This window comes from Myotis lucifugus, unplaced genomic scaffold, assembly GCF_000147115.1.
Source record: "Myotis lucifugus unplaced genomic scaffold, Myoluc2.0 scaffold_316, whole genome shotgun sequence".
NCBI classification, from domain to species: Eukaryota; Metazoa; Chordata; class Mammalia; order Chiroptera; family Vespertilionidae; genus Myotis; species Myotis lucifugus.
In genome coordinates, this window is record NW_005871364.1 from 180,497 (window position 1) to 200,350 (window position 19,854).

The 19,854-nt window shown below is 48.4% G+C and overlaps 1 protein-coding gene and 1 pseudogene across 1 annotated transcript in view; both read right to left on the reverse strand.

The window, feature by feature from the left end:
- Positions 1 to 18,043, reverse strand: part of LGMN (legumain) — a 34,036-nt gene extending 15,993 nt beyond the window's left edge. Inside the window, exons 1-3 of the mRNA XM_023764105.1 lie at positions 17,898 to 18,043; positions 6,412 to 6,499; positions 6,297 to 6,374 (exon numbers count right to left, since the gene is read on the reverse strand). Coding sequence (XP_023619873.1) covers positions 6,297 to 6,374; positions 6,412 to 6,486 — 153 coding nt within the window. The 5' untranslated portion in view covers positions 6,487 to 6,499; positions 17,898 to 18,043. The remainder of the gene's footprint in view (positions 1 to 6,296; positions 6,375 to 6,411; positions 6,500 to 17,897) is intronic.
- Positions 13,978 to 17,229, reverse strand: LOC102425593 (annotated as a pseudogene).
- Positions 18,044 to 19,854: the final 1,811 nt, after the last annotated feature.

Genomic DNA, 19,854 nt, shown 5'->3' on the forward strand with positions numbered 1-19,854 from the left:
TGCTAAGTGTCCGGTCATCCAGTCGTCCGTCACCATCAAAGCATATATGCTAATGATATGCTAAGGCCACACACCACTTGCTATGACATGCACTAACACAGGGGGCAGATGATCTGACCGGTAGGTTAGCTCGCTACTGGGGTCCGGCCAATCGAGCCCTCCCATGGTCTCTCCCCGGCTGGCTAACCTCCCCCATCCCTCCCTGGCCCTGATTCTGCACCGGTGGGGTGGCCTGTGCTCTCTCACAATCTGGGACCCCTCGGGGATGTCAGAGAGCCGGTTTCAGCCCTGATCCCGCAGGCCAGGCCAAGGGACCCCACTGGTGCATGAATTCGTGCACTGGGCCTCTAGAGAGAGAGTGTGTGTGTGTGTGTGTGTGTGTGTACATATATGCCACAATGAGATACCACTTCACAGCTAGACAGACAAAACAAGTGTTAGAGAGAAAGTGGAGAAACTAGAACCTCCATTCATTGTTGAGGGAATGTAAAATGATGCAGCCACTTTGGAAAACAGTTTAACGGCATCTTAAAAAGTTAAACATAAATTTGCCGTATGACCCAGCAAATCTACTCTACTGTATCTGCCCAAAAGAAACAAAAACATTAATCCACACAAATGTTCTTGGCAGTGTTGTTCATAACAGGCAAGAAATGGAAACAACCCCAATGTCCAACAACTGGAACATGGACTAGCAGAATGTGGTCTATCCATACGCTTTACACTCTCTGGCAATGAAAACGAAGTCCTGACACACGCTTCAACACAGATAGACCTCACAAACATCACGCTAATAGAAGCCAGACACAAAAGACCACATGTTGTATAGCTCATTTACATGCAATGTACATAAGTGGCAAATCTGTGGAGACAGAAAATGGGTTAGTGGTAGCCGGGGGTAGGGACTGCCAATAGGTGCGAGGGGTCTTATTGGGAAGATGGAGATGTTCTAAAACTAATTTACGATGATGTTTGCACAACTTGGTAAATGTACTTAAAAAATCATGAGTGTGCACCGGGAATGGATGACTTACATGTGATATGTGAAACATGTTTCTATAGAGCTGTATCTTTTAGAAAGGGCAGGTTCGGCATGTCCCGGTTAGCGCTCTCCCATGCTGCTTGGACTCCTCACACCGCCTTGACAGGAAGCTGTCCCGTCCCCGTCCCCCAATTTCACGGATGGAAACAAGCTCAGAAGGGCTCAGTGCTTCAAACCCAGGTTCCAATCCCGCCGTGCCTGGTGCCATCCACTCCACACAGTGGTCTCAAAGGCACGTCTCGATTCTCTCGTGGGTCCTTGGAGGAACCTGGTTGCCTCTAACTTGAACTCACAGGGGTTCTCTGTATGAGTCAAGTATCCACTGGCACGCAAAAGAAGTAAAAGTAGGGTGAAACCAAGTAAAAAAAAATTGGAAATAGTGAAGGCTACTTGACTCACTTCCCTTGATCATATCTGTCCTGTATGAGTTTTTCCCCTTAAAAACGGAAGGGCCATATGAGGTAACCTTTGAGGGCAGGGCATTGAGCAAGACTTCACCCTCAGGACTACTGAGCAGAGATCGCCGGGCTCAGCATGTGTCAGCGCTAGCGCCGGGAGTTCCGCTGGGCGTGCTAATGCATCCCGTGACTGCCGGCTGCAGCCCCCCGCCTGCCGCTCTGCTCCTGCTGCCTCCAGGCTAACTGTCAGCTAAATGGACAACCTGCTTGGAACAAAGGCCAACACGGGTGGCACGCTCTGGCCTCAGTCACTGGGAAGGGGTCCACCTCCGAGCCAGGAAGGAGTTGGGAAGGGTTCTCACGGTCTGTTCATCCCACAGGTGTACACCGAACATCACCTCCTGCCATTGCTCTGAGCACTGGCCCGGGTGTGGGCTTTGTGAGGTTGCCTCCCTGAGCCCACCACCACCTCACATCGTCCAAAGGGAGATTGCGTAATATGCTCAAACTCATGCGGCAGGGAGCGGAGCACAGGACCGATGCCTGAGGTCGGTGCAAGTCCAAAGCCCACACTCTTTCACGATGCTGCGCTGCCTCTGGCCTGGACAAGGACAGCCTCCTGTGCTAACTGCACTCCCCTAACTCAGTCCTGCCCTGCCCTCTTCCCTGGTCCCTTCCCGCCGTGCCCTCTTTAAAAGCCTGCTTCACTTTTTAAATACAAAACTGCAACAACATGGATTAACCACAAAAACATTATGCTAAGTGAAAAGCCAGACACAAAAGACTACATATCGTCTGATTCCATTTATAAGAAGTGCCCAGAGAAGGCAAAACAATAGAGACAGAGCAGATCCATGGTTACCAGGGGCTGGGAAGAAACAGGGAGGACTGACTGCCAAGGGCACCAGGGAACTTTCTAGAATGATGGATGTGTCCTAAAACTGGGCTGTGGCGAGGCTTGCACCGCTGTATGACTTCACTAAAAACCACTTAGCTGTACAATGATCATCGGTGAATTACGACTTGTACTAGGAAACGTACGCCTCAGTTAAGCTGTTTTTAAAAGGTGATAAGGGGGCACATTTTTTAAACATAAAAGCAAAGGTGGTCTTTCAGACACATGGCTCTGCAACCTGACCCTCCATCGTCACATCTTCCACCTCCCACAGGTACAAGCTCGACTTCCCCTATCCCTTGGGCCTCAGCTGGAACCCACACACCCACCTGCCTCCTCGGGGTCTCAGGACACTCTCTCACAGCCTTCCCTCCACTCCAACCACAAACTCCAGACCAGCAGAGAGGGGTGAGTGGGGGAGCAATCTCAGGGCTTCTCCTCCTGCCAACACACCACCAAACAGCTTTCTCCTGCAGAGCCCACTGCCCTGCAAGGACCTCCACCCCACCCCCCCACCAACCCTCTTTCTTCTGGCTCTCCTCCCAACTCCTGATAACAATGAACTTCACCTTCAACCTACATCAACCACCACCCCCACTGCCATTCCCAGGCTTTAGATCTTCCTTCTCCACAGGCTCAAACCTCAGTCCTGAAAGAAACCCACCTCCAGCCCCACTGCTCCCAGGCCCTAGTCTTTTCCCTTCACAAGCCTGTCGGAGGACAGACTGTACAGCTGTCACCATGGGCTACCTGCACTTCAGGACCTCTCCCTCTCACCTGCACTCACCGGAGGCTGGCTTACGCCCCCGCCACTGCGGGCATCCGCCAACCCCCGGCCTTCCCCTCCCCACACTCAGAATGTCACTCATGAATCCCAGCCAAAAATGGAAACCCAATTCCATCAAGACAGAGCACAGAAAAGCACTTAGCGATGACTTAATTGTGCCTGGTGTACAATTAAGAAATTTGTGATCATGAGTGCTGTCTTAATCCAAGGAAAATGTAAGCCTTTATAAAAATGTGTTCAAAAGTCTATGTAGGTTCTACAGGGAAAGTTCTTTCATATGCTTTTTAAAAAAAAAAATACAAAGAGGAAGGGAGAGAGAGGGGGAGATAGAAACATCAATGACAAGAGAGAATAACTGATCAGCTGCCTCCTGCACACCCCACACTGAGGATCGAGCTCACAACCGGGGCATGTGCCCCGACCTTCTGGTTCATAGGTCGATGCTCAACCACTGAGCCGTGCCGGCCGGGCTCAAATGCTTTTAATGATTAGCCTCCAGAGTCAAGAAAGCAAATGTTGGCAGCTGACTGGGAACAGTATCAGGCCAGCAGGGACAGGCTGAGGTCAGCAATGACTCAGCACATGTGTTTCCTCTCTGCTCGGCCTCTGTGGCCTCCGCACTGTCGTCCTCCCTCCTTCAGGAACAAATATTTCAGTCTGCGGCCACTTCTTCTGCCTTACTTCCCTTTATTTCAATGATAAGTATTTTATCCAGGGAAACTAGCAACATCTAAGAAGAAAAAAAAGGTTTTCTGGTTGCAAGGTTCATGGGATACCTACACTTAATAATGTTTAACCAATATTCTTTTAAGTTGGTTGTATAAAAACCAGGGTGGCTGATGAATCAGCCTGTTCACTATCGGTGACCCGTACTGAATACCTCATCTTTCTACCTCGTGGGGAGGGGGAGGAGGAGGAGGAGGAGGAGGAGCAGCAGCCTGGGAGCCGAGCACTGCGGACTCGGGTTGCTCCTCTGGAAATGGGTCAGGCCCGTTGTTAAGTATTAAAAGGAAAAAGGGTCATTTTGCTATAACAAATGTCCTATTCAGCTAGCATACAAATGTCATTCAATAATCATCAGTTTCAGAGCTCGCAAGAGCTTATCTAAACAACCCCCTACCCAACAGATAAGAAAACTGACACCCAGGTGCGGAGACACTGCCCAGCCATCAGGAACACAGACGAGAGGCCTGCGCAGGCCCATACAGCAGCCACTGACCACGCACAGCGATTAGCACTTCAAACGCGCCCGTCTGAACCGCCCGCACCGTGAATATAAATGCACACTAGATTCCAATGACTTAGTACCAAATAAAAAATGTAAGGCATCTTGTTATCAATTTTTTATGTCGATTACAAGTAAAATAATAGTTTGGATATATTGAGTTAAATAAGAGGTTAATTTCACCTATTTTTTTTACTTTTTAAAACTGTAGCTACTAGAAAATTCACGACGACACATGTGGCTGTCCTACCGACAGTGCTGCTCCGGAGCTCATGGGCCTGGGTTTGAATCCAGGCTCTGCCCTTGCCCTCTGACCACCACACTGGGTCAGGTGATGACCTTTTCCCTGCCTCAGCCCACTCCCTCGCAAAGAGGAAATAAGAACCGGAACGACAGCATGTAACCCACGGCAGGCACTAAATGAGCTCACTGTGTGAAAGGCTCTAGGACAGTTCAGCACATACTGTGAGGGTCTATGCTCCCGGTTTCTGAGAATTACAAAATGAAATGGCTTTTTAATTACAACTGTATTTACTTACTTACTTACTTATTTTTATTGATTTCAGAGAGGAAGGGAGAGGGAGAGAGAGAAGCGTCAATGATAAGAGAGAACTATTGATTGGCTGCCTTCTGCACGCCCCCTACTGGGGATTGAGCCCGAAACCCAGGCATGTGCCCTTGACTGGAATCAAACCCAGGACCCTTCAGTCCACAGGCCAATGCTCTATCCATTGAGCCAAACCAGGTAGGGCTAAATTACAACTTTATTGAGATATAATTCACATATCATAAAAGTCAGGCTTTTAAAATATACAACCCGTGGTTTCTCGTATATTCACAAAGTCATGCAACCATAACCACTAATACTAGAATATTTTCATCATCCCAAAGGGAGATCCCATACCCATTAGCAGCCATTCCCCACTGTCACCTCCCTCCAGACCTTGGCAACCACTAAACGATATTCTGTCTCTGTAGATTTCCCTATTCTGGACATTTGATGTCAATGGGACCTTACAATACATGGTCCTGTGCAACTGGCTTCTTTTATTTAGCGTGTTCGTAAGGCCATCCGTGTTGAGGTATCGGTACTGTATTCCTTTTTAAGACCAATAACATCCCCTTGTGTGGACAGACCACATTATTTATCTGTTCATCAGCGGATAGACACTTGGATTGTTTCTACTTTCTGGCTATGATGAATAATACTGCTATGATCATTCAAGTACGGGTTTTTGTGAGAACATAATGTGTTCATTTCTCTTGGGTGCGTGCCTAGCAGTGGAATCGCTGGGTCATATGGTAACTCTCTGTTTAACCTTTTGAGGAACTGCCAGACTGTTTCCCAAAGTGGCCGCACCATCTTTTCGCTCTAACCCCTGCCAGGCTGATTTGTTGGAAATGCCAGGGAAGATGGGGAGAAGGGTGTGGAGAGCAGCAGGCAGAGGCCTGGAGGGCAAAGAGGCTTGTGAGGCTTCGACCAGACCCCTGGGCTTCAGTCCTATCTGTACCTCAACTTCTGTGTGGCCTCAGGAAGTCACTTCCTCTTTCAGTCTCAGTTTCCTTTTCTATATCAGGAAGGTGATGACCAGTGGGTCTCAACTAGGGACACTTGGTGAAGACTGGGGTGGGTGATGCTCCTGGTTTCGGGTGGGTGGAGGCCCAGGATGCTGCTAAACGTCCTACAGGACAGACTCCCAAAGAATAACCTGGCCCCACATGTCAGCAGCTCCAGGGTTAAAAACCTCGGTTAGACTGAGGTGACGCCACAGGGGCCTTTTTGAGGAAATGCAAACTGCTTTCCAAAACAGATGTCCCATTTTACAATCCCCCAGGAACATAAGGGTTCCCATTTCTCCCCAGCCTCGCTAACACGTCCCTTTGGCAGCCTGAAAAGAGTGTAAATGGCTTTTTTGTGCCATAAAGAAAGAGATGAGCCATCTTCCTACCTGGTGCCTATAGTTATACCAGCCATTGGAGCCTGCGACGATGACCACCCAGTGCTTGCCTCCATCCTCGGGATCGTCCTCGGGAGTGGCCCCAGATCCCAGGACCAAGCTGAGCAGCGGGAGTGGCCCCAGATCCCAGGACCAAGCTGAGCAGCACGGCTACTTCCCAAATCATTCTGTGCCTTGGCATCGCGTGCAGAAACCTGGGAAGAGAAAAGCCAAGTCAAGCCAAAAAGGAAGGACAAGAACAGAAGAATATTGCTGGCCCCTAAGAAAGTACAGTGGGGCCTTGACTTACGAGTGTCCCGACCAACGAGTTTTTCGAGATACGAGCTGTCTCTCGGCCGATTTTTTGCTTTGAGTTGTGAGCTAAAATTCGGGTTATGAGCCAGCTTCAGATACCCCACTGCTAGTTGGCGCAGCGAACGTCACAGTGAACGCCACAACATCAGCCCAGCATCACGTGTCTCACTCGTTCACTGTTGATTTGACATACGAGTAATTTGAGTTACGAGCTCGGTCACAGAACGAATTAAACTCATAAGTCAAGGCCCCACTGTATCATAGTAGCTTTGGCCGGTTTGCTCAATGGTTAGAGTGTTGGCCCTCAAACTAAAGCAGGGGCTGCCAACCTTTCGGAACTCACGGACCACCAGTAGCCTGAGGACCACCGGTTGGCGACCTCTGGACTAAAGGGTCACAGATTCGATTCTGATTGACGGCATGAACCTCCACTGCAGGCTACATCCCCGGCCCTGGTCAGGACAAGGGTGAGAGGCAACCAGTCGATGTATGTGTCTCTCTCTCTGTCTCTCCCCCTCCCTTCCAGTCTCTCTAAAAATCAATGGAAAATATATCTTCGGGTGAAGATTAACCAAAAAAAGAGAGAGGAAGTATCACAGTAAGTGGGTCAAATGATAAGACCACTTAGTCATCAGACAACATGCTGAAGATAAAAATGTTGATAGAGCAGAACTTTGTTTTTAGTTCTGCTGACCTTTCCCTAGATGAGGGGGCTTCCCCTGACTCCCAACCTTCACTACAAGTTCCAGTTATGAGTATAAACTAAAGAATATCAAGAAAGCTCTCTGAGCAACCTTTAAAGTTTTGGCACAACTTGGTATAGAGCAGATAAAGTTCATCAACAACATTCACTGCATTAGAAAAATGTCTAGCACATGCTTTGAACTGTTTGCAAGAAAAGAATATACATGTAATGGATGCATGGGGCAATGTGGAAGGCACACTTAAAAATCTAACAGTAGTTACGACTGGTGGTGGGTAGAATTAAGGATGATTTTCCTTTTCATATTTGTCTTTTTTTATTACGGTTAATGTATATTACATAATAAAGTTTGTCAAAGTTCAATACACATTCAATGTCAACACTGAGTAACTATTTATTAGCTGGTGAGCAAGCAAACTGGGTAAGGAACAAACACTGGCAGCCCAACACGTAAACCCATTTACATGCATTCTGTACAACAGGCAGGGCAAGTATTTAATCCTTGTTTTAGAAAAGGGGGAGGTTGAAGCAAGAGAGAAGTAACCTGCCCAGATCCCCGGCCTGGCCCAGCCCAGGAGCCAGGCCTTCTGAATTCCTGGCCCAGCCTTCTGCTATGTGCTTCTGCATCTCAAGATTATTCTTTGTTGTTGTTGTTAATCCTCACTGGAGGATGTTTTTCCATTGTTTTTGTGTGTGTGTTTTTAAGGAGAGAATGAAGAGATGGGGAGAGACAGAGAAAAGGAGAGAAACATCGATGTGAGAGACACACATCAGTTGGTTGCCTCCCCACTGCCCTACCAGGGCGGGGGATCGAGCCCGCAACCGAGATACATGCCCTTGAAAGAATCAAACAAGGATCCTCAGTGCGTGGTCTGATGCTCCATCCACTGAGCCAAACCGGCGAGGGCTCAAGGTTACTCTTAATGACGCAAGTGCCGTTTTATACTCCGTGGCCGAGACCTGAAATAACCTTTTAAAGCACCGAAGGCGGGACTAAGGCCGAGTCCTGGCCACTTGCACTCCTCACATCAGACCCGCCTGTGCCCTGAGTGTGCTGTTCTAAAATCAGCCTTCCTGTGACAGAAGCCAGGCCTGCCATTCTGAGATAAGAGGAAAAACAGTGACATGTAGGGACTCAGAGCAGAGAGTCTGTGAGGCTGACCTCTGCCTCCGATGCCATGGCATCGCTGACTCATTCATCGCCTGCTGGGCCAGTCTCCTGAACACCCACCCGTCAGACAAAGTGCTGGGTCCTGGGAGGGCAGTAGAGACAGGACAAGGCCTCTGACCTCACAGAACATGCAGCCAGCTGAGATATGAACCACCTCTGCGCCTAAGAAGTTCTGTGCCTAACCCAGGCCTAGAACTCAAAACAGTGGGTTTCCCCCATAAGTGAAGAAACAGGAAGCGTGAGGCTGGTGAAAATTAAAAACCTAAGAAGGCCTCCAGGCTGTGCTTCTCCAATTGGACTGTCCATCCATACCTCCCGGGGGTCTTGTTAGAATGCAGATTCTGACTGGGTAGGCCTGGGGTAGGGCCCGAGCCTCTGCACTTCTGGCCAGCTTCAGTGCCGCGCAGGACTCCTGGAGCAGGCCTCCTCATCACCCCCGACGGCGCCAGTCCACGTCTGCCCGGAAGCCCAGCATCCCGACACTGCCCTATCCCTCCACGGTCCCCTCCCCAGAACTCCATCCCAATCTGTAAATTGAGTTGGTGCCAGATTCAGGTTTCTTTCGCTCCACTGCAGGGCCAGGGATGGATGGTCACTACAGTAGGGTGTCCCGGGTATGTTTTAAAGATTATCCTTAAATGGTGAATGGAGTGGATCGGAGACATGGAAGCGTGGAACAGAGGGTGGAGTCTCGGAGGGAAGGTGGGGGTGGATGGATGGGTGGGAGGTAATCAACCAAAGACCTTGTAGGTATATATGCATAACCCATGGACACAGACAGTGGGGTGGTGAGGGCAGGGATGGGGGGGCTGGAGTGGGTTGATGACAGAAAAAAAGGGGACATATGTAATACTTTCAACAATAAAGATTAAAAAAAAAAGATTATCCTTAAATGGCCAAGAGTTCTTGTCTGTTGGTTTTTGTTTTTAGTATGGCGGGTAGCAGACATCAAAGAACAGAGAGATGAGGGCATAGACAGGCGCAGAACCCCCGGCCTGTTCACGTGACCCACGCACCGACGGAAGCTCTCCCAAGCCCACTATACCTGCCCAGGGCTCACTGTGGGCCTCGGAGGGAACAACAGAAGTTACAATTATACAAACAAACAAAAAGAAGCATCGGTAAGGTCAGCCAAGAGAGAGCCAAGAAGCAAAAGCACACCCCTGCCCCCAGAGCTCCCTAGGAGCCCCCACAGGGAGGGGGTGTGACAGTGGCTACCGAGGTGACTCATTCAGCAGCTCTTCGATTCTGAGCTCATCCTTAATTGCAGGTTGCCACTAAGCCTCCCTGGGAAGCCTTCCCCAGGACAGGAGTTGGCAAATGCTTTCAATAAGAGGCTGGACAGCCAATAGTTCCAGCCTTGCGGGTCATGCTATCTCCTGCCACAACTATTCCACTCTCCCACTGCGTCACGAAAGCCACCAGAGACGTGGCTATTGTTGTAATAAAACCAGCGGTCCCTTTGGTCTGTCCTAGGGAGGGAGCAGGTGTCCTCTGCCCACATGACCGGTTGAGCGTGGCTGGCTTTATCATCTTTCCTCCACAATCGTTAAATGGCTCCCTGGTGTGCACACCAGTCTCTCTGAGTCTGGCTCATGTGACTTAATCCCGAGGAGGCTCATTCCTCTGGAGGCACTCCCTGGTGCGACTGCTTCCCTTCAGAGTTAGGGCCAAAAAGGATAAGTAAAATACTCCAATCAAATGGTTGGCCTGACTGTGAACAATAGAATGAGCGCTGGCAGCTAAACTGCCTAAATTAGCAAATAAAGCAACAGCTACTGAAGTACCGCCAGGTTATTTTTTGAGATTCAAGTTTTCCTTTCATCCTTCTACTAATATACTAGCAAGTTACTTCTCAGTGAGGAAAAGTGCCTTATAAACACACAGTGATACTTTTATAGCTAACATTTGGCAATGGTTCTCCTCTATCATTTTCTTTCTTATAAACAGAATGTGGTTCCTTGAACGTAAGGGCAAGTTAAAAGCCTCACAGTATGACACTGATTGGAAAATGTCACTTTAGAAAGACACATGTACTAACACTATTTGGGGAAACATATAGGGGCCTGGGGTGAAGATGGAAAGTGGAAGTACTATAATCGTTCCATTACCCTCAGCCCCTCAGCAGTGAACACTTCTCAAAGCAGCCGGCCTTGGGCGGCAATTTCCTCCTGATCAGCAACATTCCTGACAAAGTCACAATCTTGCAGCAAAGTGAAAAAAGTCATGAAGAAAGTGCAATGGTCCCTGCTAAACTAGCTCTTTGTGACTGCTGCTTTCAATCTTCCACCTAACCGCCCCCCCCCCCCCCCCAATCCATCCAACAAACAGGGCCCAGCCCACCAGGGGCTCCCAGGCACCAAAGAGGGAACCAAAGGAACAAAACCCTTCTCGGAGCTGACATTCTAGTGGGAAGAGACGGACCACTGAAATACACAGGTGATGATGAGCGCCCAGGAGAAATCTAAGGCAGGAGAGAGAGTCCCAGTAGGAGTATCATTTTCAAAGAGAGATTTTAAGGAGGTGCAAGAGCCCACCCTACAGCTAAACATAAACGTTCATCTACAGCAGTGGTTCTCAACCTTCCTAATGCCGAGACCCTTTGATACAGTTCCTCATGTTGTGGTGACCCCCAATTTCATTGTTACAAATTGAACATAATTAAAGCATAGTGATTAATCACAAAAACAATATGTAATATATATGTGTTTTCCGATGGTCTTAGGCGACCCCTGTGAAAGGGTCGTTCGACCCCCAAAGGGGTCGCGACCCACAGGTTGAGAACCGCTGATCTACAGGGACTGTCTAGTTAAATCATTATGGTACATGCTTTATAAGGGGCTACCGTAAAGCCTTTAAAAAGATTAAGGCAGAACTCAATGTGCCAAGAGCGGAAAGATCTCCAAGGTGTACTGTTAGGGGATATGCGTTTAGTCTGCTCGACATCTGTGGGGAGAAAAGGAACAGACTATTGATACTCTAACCAGGGAGGAGGAGCAAGTCCCCCCAAGCACAGGCTGGGAGAGTGGGATACCGTGGCTGTCTGCTCTGAGCGTGTAATGTGCAAGGCACTTCACACAAGCCTCGCAGCAGCCGTGGGCCAATCTCACTACTCCCTTCAGACGTTGGAGAAAACAGGCTCAGAGGTAGAGAAACTTACTGGCAAGTGGCGCTGCTGGTAAGTGATGAAGATCTGACTCCAAAGACTGCTTTTTCCACTACATCACCTGGCGAGTCATAAAAGTTGTTTATGTAAACGTCTGGCAGGCCCTGTAACCAAGATGGGGACACTACACCCCACACCTGGAGCCCAAGCACAGAGCGGGCCTCCGTGCTTCCCCCAGGAGGACACCCACCGTGCTCTTCACCCGGCTATTCTAAGGCACGCGTGGGCGATCAAAGACACCCTGATCCACACAAGGCTAAGGTCAACGCACAAGCCTTTACGAAGGATTTCACAAGCCTCCAGGGACGAAACCTCTGCTCTTCGCACTTGGTCCTGGGAACCCCTTCAGTTACCAGGCTACACTAGGTCAGTGATTCAATGGAAGGATTCTGCTTGACTTCATGCTTGACTTCAAGAAGCCGACCATCAAGTGGGGTTCGATCCATTTGGGAGGTTTGGGGCAGAGTGCGCATTTGAGATAAAATATCACCAACAATATAAGAAATAAGGCCACGGTCACATGACCATCTATATAGCAGAGTCAAGTTCAAACCCAGGTCTGACACCAAAGCCCACACCTTAACCACCATCGATTGTCTGTATCCTCTCACTGCCAGATGTGATTTGCTACTGGCTCTGGGTTAGAAACAGCGAACCATCAAAGCCAAGCTAGACAAGGACATCTGAAAAGAGCCTTCCTTCCAACCTGAAGGTCTTTGATCCTACTCTGCTCTCCAGAAGTTTACAATGAAATCACGGAAGTGGTACCGGCTGACAACATGCAAGAGATACAAAACCTCCCCCTTGACCAAACTTGAGCCAAGCTCCTCTCAGCCCTCTTCCCAGCTAAGCCTTGGCCTGCTGAGCTGTTTTAGCAAGAATCCTGTGAGAATCTCCCACCTTTGATAACTAATCAAGTTTCCTCTTAGTAATTTTCCTCCACTCACCCTCTCACCCTTAAGTCCCAGCTGTCCTGTCTTCAGAGTTAAGCTCAGTTCTATACCAGAGTCTCTCTCCCCTAATGAAACACCTGAAATATAGTAAAAACCCGCCTTGCTGTTTTTAACAAGTGTCCGATGCAATTTCTCTTTAACACAGGACTTATAACTACTAACTCAGGAGAGATCTGAGGGCCTCTCTGGTCCTTTATTATCCATCTATGAAATGAGATGGTAGAACTGAATTAGGAAGAGACTATTCAGTTCTCAGATCCTTTTATTTCCTGTTTAAAGACTTGGGTTAAAATCCAACTAGATCTCATCTGAACTCTCAAATGAAAAAAACATTTTGTTCAGGTTAATAATTTATTTTCCCTACAGGGAAAATTTCTGATCCAGGGGCAAATTAGATTCTATCAGAGCATGTCCTTCTAGGGCAGTGGTTCTCAACCTTCCTAATGCTGCGACTCTTTAATACAGTTCCTCATGTTGTGGTGACCCCCAACCATAAAATTATTTTCGTTGCTACTTCATAACTGTAATTTTGCTACTGTTAGGAATCGTCATGTAAATATCTGATATGCAGGATGTATTTTCATTGTTACAAATTGAACATAATTAAAGCATAGTGATTAATCACAAAAACAATATGTAATTATATATGTGTTTTCCGATGGTCTTAGGCGAACCCTGTGAAAGGGTCGTTCGACCCCCAAAGGGGTCGCGACCCACAGGTTGAGAACTGCTGTTCTAGGGTATCTAGTATCTAAAAATTCTACTGGTGTTTTTCTTACAGCTCTATAAACTTTAGATAACAATGCAAATAATTCTTATCCAAAGACATTCAAATTAATTCTATCAAGTGGAGGATCGACTGACTTCTCCCACTGTAGAAATAAGCCAGTTTTGCCTCCATCTGCACATTCATTTCAATATTTTCTGACCTACAAGTTTCCTCATGAATGAGTTAAATATAATCTTTAACTCACTTGCTCATTTTTATATTTGTATGGAGTGATGGACTTTACCTTTTTCTTGATAAATTATATTTTAACATTACAAAGGTATAAGCAACTAATCGTACATCAGAATAGTAAAAAATTCAATTTTTTAATCCTCACCTAAGGATATGTTTGTATTGATTTTAGAGAGGGAGGAAGGGAGAAGGAGAGAAACATGGATATGAGAGCTTAAACACTGATCCGTTGCCTCCCATACCAGCCTGCAAGGGACTGAACCCGCAACCTAGGCATGTGCCCTGCCCAGGAATTGAACCTGCAACCTTTTGATTTACAGGAAGACACTGACCAACTGAACCACCCAAATAGGGCAAAATTCATTTTTAAATCTACTAATGGTAGAAAAATTTAGAAATCTAGCAAAGTAAGATTGGCCAATGGTTAATGGTTTTTCAAAATTTTTATTTTCTCTACTTATTTAACACTTGAATTTCCATTTTTGAAACCTGGTATCATTGTAGTTTACAGTCTTTTCCCCAAATGACTTTTATAGCTACATATTAAGTTAAAATTTGTTCCAATTCATGTTGCAAGAAGGGTAGATACTGAACCTCAGAAATAAACAAAATATAACACAAAACATCTTATTACCTATCAAAGGCCATCAACAGCTAATATTTTGTAAATCTGTTAAGTCTCTTTCCCCATAAAACAAACAAAACATTAAAGATGAAATTTTCCCCATGTGCTGTCCCATTCTCCCCACACAAGGTAACCACTATAGGAAGCTAGCATTTTCTTTCCAATCAATATATTATACTTTTAGAAAAATATATATCCATTTTATAAACAGTCCCCTACTAATGGACATTTAGTCTATTTTGATCTTTTTTTACCATTATAAATGTTCCCATAAACATCCTAATACTCTTCTTGCATACAAATGTCTGTTTCTCTAGGCTACTTTCTATAAGTAGAACCACCGAGTCTTAAGATATACCCATTTTGCTAGTAGCTATAGTGTTTGAAGGTTCACTTCCACTCGTAGTGAATCCTTTCTTCAAATACCTAACATCTCTTGATAGTACCAAACTTTATCATTTTTTTAAAAATGGTTTTTATTTCATATTAATGCTGGTAAATACTAGGTTTGCTTCTAGCCTCTCTCCTGGTCTATCCATTTCGTACCGTCCAGGGCTGCACGTGCAGGACGGAACAATGACCTCCCCACCTTCACAAAGACAGGCTTTCCACAGGACAGAACTGGGAACTGCCTGGGGAATGGAGTGAATCCATGGGTCAGTCTTCGTCCGAGTCACGGGGACCCACGTACTCGCAGACAGCATCATAGTGCAGCTCCACCAGCCGGTTCTCTCTCCGCAGGTGAACCACCGCCTGGCTCTGCTCTCTGTCCCAGCGCAGCAGATGGCCCACCCGTCCAGCCTGTGGCCCCAGCACCACCATCACTCGGCTGCCCTGGACCTTGGGGACAAGGGTCTCCAGCATGTCTTCCCTGACGCCTTCCAGGACCTGGCCTTCATCTGTCTGACATATACAAGTATCTGGACTGAAGACATCTTCAATTGTCACCTTGGTGTTATAATACTTGTGCAGTTTGTCCACGAACCGCACACGCAGGTCCCTGTGCAACCAGTGCTGCCTCCTGGAAGCTGCTTTCTCCCTCTTGGATGTCAGCTCCTCTTGCCGGCCTGGAAGGTGTTTCCTCTTCCTCTCTTCCGCTCCCCGCTGGGCGGGGAGGTCTGGATCCTGGAAGGCCTTCCGGGACAAGGCTGTTCCCCCTGGAGAAGTTTTGCTCACCTGGCTGAGATCCAAGGAGTTCTTGTCAAATTCCTGCTGGGAAACAGTCCTGAGGAAGTACTCCTGCACAGTCACCATGCGGTTCCCCACAGCCAAACGAACAATGGCCTGGACATTGTCAGGATCGACGCCTTCCACCTTACCATAGAGGCCTCGGTGAGGGCCAGCAAGCACCACCACAGCTCCTCCAGGTGCCAATCCTTGAGGCCAGTCTTCCTTATCTTTCTCGTGTTCCTCATCTGGCCTCAGCAGGCGGAGGGGGCTGGTGGGGGCCAGGGCCTGGAGCTCAATCAGGCTGGTGCCTAGCCCTAACCTTTTAGGCCTCGGTGTGTTGATACGGGGCTTCACCACTTCACTGAAGGTGCGGCCGATGCCCTGGCCAGGTTTCCAGCCCATGCCCTGCAACATGGCCAGCCCATAGGCCTCCATAGGGACTGCCTCATAATCTGCCTCTTTGGGTACTGTCTCAGCCCAGGGTTTGCTGTCTGCCCCTTCCTCGCTGGGTATGCATCTGTTCTGGATCCTGGAGAGAGGGAGTATGGGGTCAACACCCTCATTCTCCTTCTCCTCCAGAGACTTCTCGGATTCCTCCACGAGCTCCTTCACAGCCTGAGACAGCACCCCACCCACCATGGCCTCAGCAGATGGGCCAGGAGCCTGGGTTGGTGGCAGTCTTCCAGGGCCATTTTGAATCAAAGGGACGACGGGTTCCCTGGGGGCTTCTGAGGGATTAACACTCTGCAATTTCCTTCCTTCCACAATCAAGAAACCCTTCTCTTTGGAAGCCACACCCAGGCCATCTCCCGGGTCTGCCAGCCGTCTCCGGGCAGCCGTGCGAATGAAGCTGAACGAAACTGGGGCAGTGGAGGGTCCTGCCTGCGGAAAAGCACCCTCTTCAGCGTCTCCCATCTTGCTCCTCCTCAAACTTTATTATTTCTAGTCTGATGGATAGAAAGTGATCTAAGTATGGGTTTAATTTGCATCTACTGGGTTACAAGAGTCCAGTATGTTTAATCATCCTGATCTCAACACCTTTGATACATGTGACCATTTCCCCACCATAAAATGGGATTCGATTACCATCCACAAAGCAACATCTGCAGTTTTAAAAAAAATGCTGGGCATTTCCTTAACAGATAGTCATAGGTTGGAAAATTCCAGGAACAGTCCTCTTCAATACATTCTTACTGAACAATACTGGGTATGGTGTATTCCATCTCCATACCAATTCACAACTCTCCTCTCCTCTCCTCTCCCTTCCCACTGCCACTCTTTAAAACCCTCAGCAATTCTCCTGGGAATTACTGCAATGAGCTCCCGAGGGTGGTTGCTCACTGTCCAAGGATTTTTTCTACACGACAGGGTATCTAAGATACGCATCTACTGAATTCAGCTTTCAGGACAAAATCCAAATCTCTCAGAGCAGCACAGGAGGCCCTGCTAGATGTACTTCTGTCCTCTCATGGCTCAAGAAACCCACCGCCCACAGGAAACCCCTTGCTCCGTCAGGCTCCAGGATTCCACCTCCCAAATCGGTGCTCTTTCCACGCCTTCCCCATGCTGTTTTCCAGGTGAAAACAAGTCTTCTCCATCCCAGCAGCTCCTGGCCCTTCCTCAAACTCCACCCAAGCACCCTTTCTCAGCAAAGTTCTACGCTTCCCCTGGGGTTAATGCTGACCCTGTAACACTGGGTCGGTTCCCCTTTAGGAAATAATCCCAGCTAGAAAAGCTCAGTAAGGCTCAACACCTGTTGGCTGACTAATGCAGCCTCACAGTAAAGAAAGTTGGGCTCCTCCCTTCACTACATATCACAGGGAAAGTCTCAAACTGTGCACATTTTTCACCCGTAAAAAGAAATCCCTGACACAAAGTTCCTTCTCCCAGCCCCCAGAATCTGCAGTTCTCACCATGGAACCCGTGTAGGAGGGATAACCTCAATCCTGCTAGGGGCAGGGGACCACGTCCAGCTAACTTTCAGTTCCGTGGTTGACGTGAATCTCCCTGCAATTCCCACCAGGTCAGGCCTCAGAGAACCAGAGCTTCCCGGGAGCTTTGGGCATTTCTGTGGTCCTTGGCCGCCCTTCCCCTTAGGCTACAGCGAACTGGCTGGGAACGGGTGCAATCCTCCACATTAAAAGCACCAGCAGCCTGCACTGTCCCTGGATGGTAAAGGTCGGAACCGAGCCCCAGACCCTGCCCAGCCTTCGCGGGCTGTGGAACCTCAGCAAACGCCCTCTCCTCTCCCCCAGCCGGTCCCTCCCGGCTCTTAGAGGTGGAGCCTGGGCTCAGGCTGAGCACGCGCAACAGAGAGCCCACCACGCCCACGACGACCCCGACCCCCACCCCCACCCCCACAGGATGGCGGGCTCAGAGCTCACGGGGTTTTCCCCAGGGATTCCTCGTTTCCAGAAATTCTCCTTCGCAGGGTGAGAAGCGATTACTCTGAAAGGGCCGGGGAGGGGGAGGAGGGGGGCTGAAAATCCCAGCCGGGAGGCACAGAGCCTCGGCAGACGCGCGGCCCTGGCCCCGGCCCCGGAAGTTACCGGCGGCGGCGGACCGCAGCGGCGACGGCGGTAGCAACAGCAGGACCGTGGGAACCTCTCGTGACGCGCAGCCTCAGACCAGCAGCTCCGGAGGTTCGCCTTGCAGTGATTGCAGTGCTGTGACCTCCGTCTCCTTTTTGAGGGCCGACTGCGCCATGCTGATAGGTGGAACTTCGGGGCGGGGCTTCAGGGAAAGCCAATGGGAGGTGGGGGCAAGGCCTGTGAGCTAGAGGGACGGGACTACAAGTCCCAGCATGCACCGGGCCTAAGTGCCCAGAGGTCCAGGAGCTAGTGGAGGTGAGTGCCAGATAAGCTAGGATCTGAAGTCCCGGGGTTTGGGGGAACCAGAGGCTTAGTGGTTCCAGACATGTCCTTCAAAGGATCAAAACTAGCACGCAGAGCATTTTAACCCGTTCCTCTTCTCTTCCCACAGAGAAAAGATGCTCCGGCCCAACATTACTCCATTATTTTCTTTCACTATAGTGCCCTTGCCCCAAACTTCTTCCTGTAAAAACCTCCCATTTTGTACAGCTCCTAAGAGAGCCCTTCTAGTTGCTGGATGGGATGTTTCTCCGGTCATGATTCGCTTTAAAAAGCCTACTAGTTCTTTACATCTAATCCGCTAAATTTTTTAAAAACATGTTATACGTCAGTTGCAGTACTTGTTTAAAAACAAGTCCAGTTTGCTTGTGGTGGGGACTATTGACTGAGAACCCTCGGGGCTTGGGCTAGTACCCAACACTTACCATGCACTCAGTCAATAGCTGACACTTGACTGAAGCCTGTCCTTAATTGTTTCATTTCATGAATTAATTCATTTGATCTCTACAACAATCCGAATGAGACAGGACAAGGGGAAGAGGGAAATAGACAGTTAAACACCAGTTTGTGGCCATCTAGTAAATCCTATATTCCCTAAACCAAGGACACTTAAGGGTAAATGGTTTGGCAATGGTGGGTGTGGCTCAGTTGGTTGGAATATCTTCCGGTGCACCCTGAAGGTTCGATTCCTGGTTAGGGCACATACCCAGGTTGCAGGTGGGATCCCCAGTGGGGGTGTGTAAGGGAGGTAACCAGCAATGTTTGTCTCTCACATTGATGTTTCTCTCTCTCTCTTTAAAATCAATAGAAACATATCCTCAGGTGAGAATTAGAAAAAAAAAATGGTAAATAGCTTCAAGTACCCTACTCAGGGAGACAGCAGAAATCCAATTAGTGCCATTTGCCAGCCACACCCAAGGACAGATGAAGTTAAGAGAATAAATCTCATTGTGGTATATCAGCATAAAGCTGACAAATATTCAATTGAGATCCTACCCTAAATGCCTTGCCTTTGAAACCCCTTAAAATGAAGGTTCCAGGGTATGCTTCTCCCTAGAGCAGCGGTTCTCAATCTGTGGGTCTCGACCCCTTTGGGGGTCGCATGACCCTTTCACAGGGGTCGCCTAAGACCATCGGAAAACACATATATAATTACATATTGTTTTTGTGATTAATCACTATGCTTTCATTATGTTCAATTTGTAACAATGAAATTGGGGGTCACCACAACATGAGGAACTGTATTAAAGGGTCGCAGCATTAGGAAGGTTGAAAACCACTGCCCTAGAGGATGCCCACACCTCCCCACTCCTCCTCTCCTTCCCCAAAGGCATGCATCTCCTGAACTCTAAGGGACCCCATGAGGCTTACAACCAGGACAGCAATGGGCAGTTCGTCCCAGGCAAACTCCCTGAATCTGACCCAGAGCCCCGCCTAAGGGAAGGCAGGGAAGTGTCTGCTTTTTGTAAAAAATTAATCACATGTATCTGTGTCGTATATTTCCTAACAACATGGACACAGACAATAAGGAGTGTGAATGCTTGTGGTAGGAGGCCGGTGTCCGCTGGGCAGAGGCATAGAGGGCGAAAAGGAAAAATACCTTATACTCTTCAGCATTAATTATTAAAAATTTAAA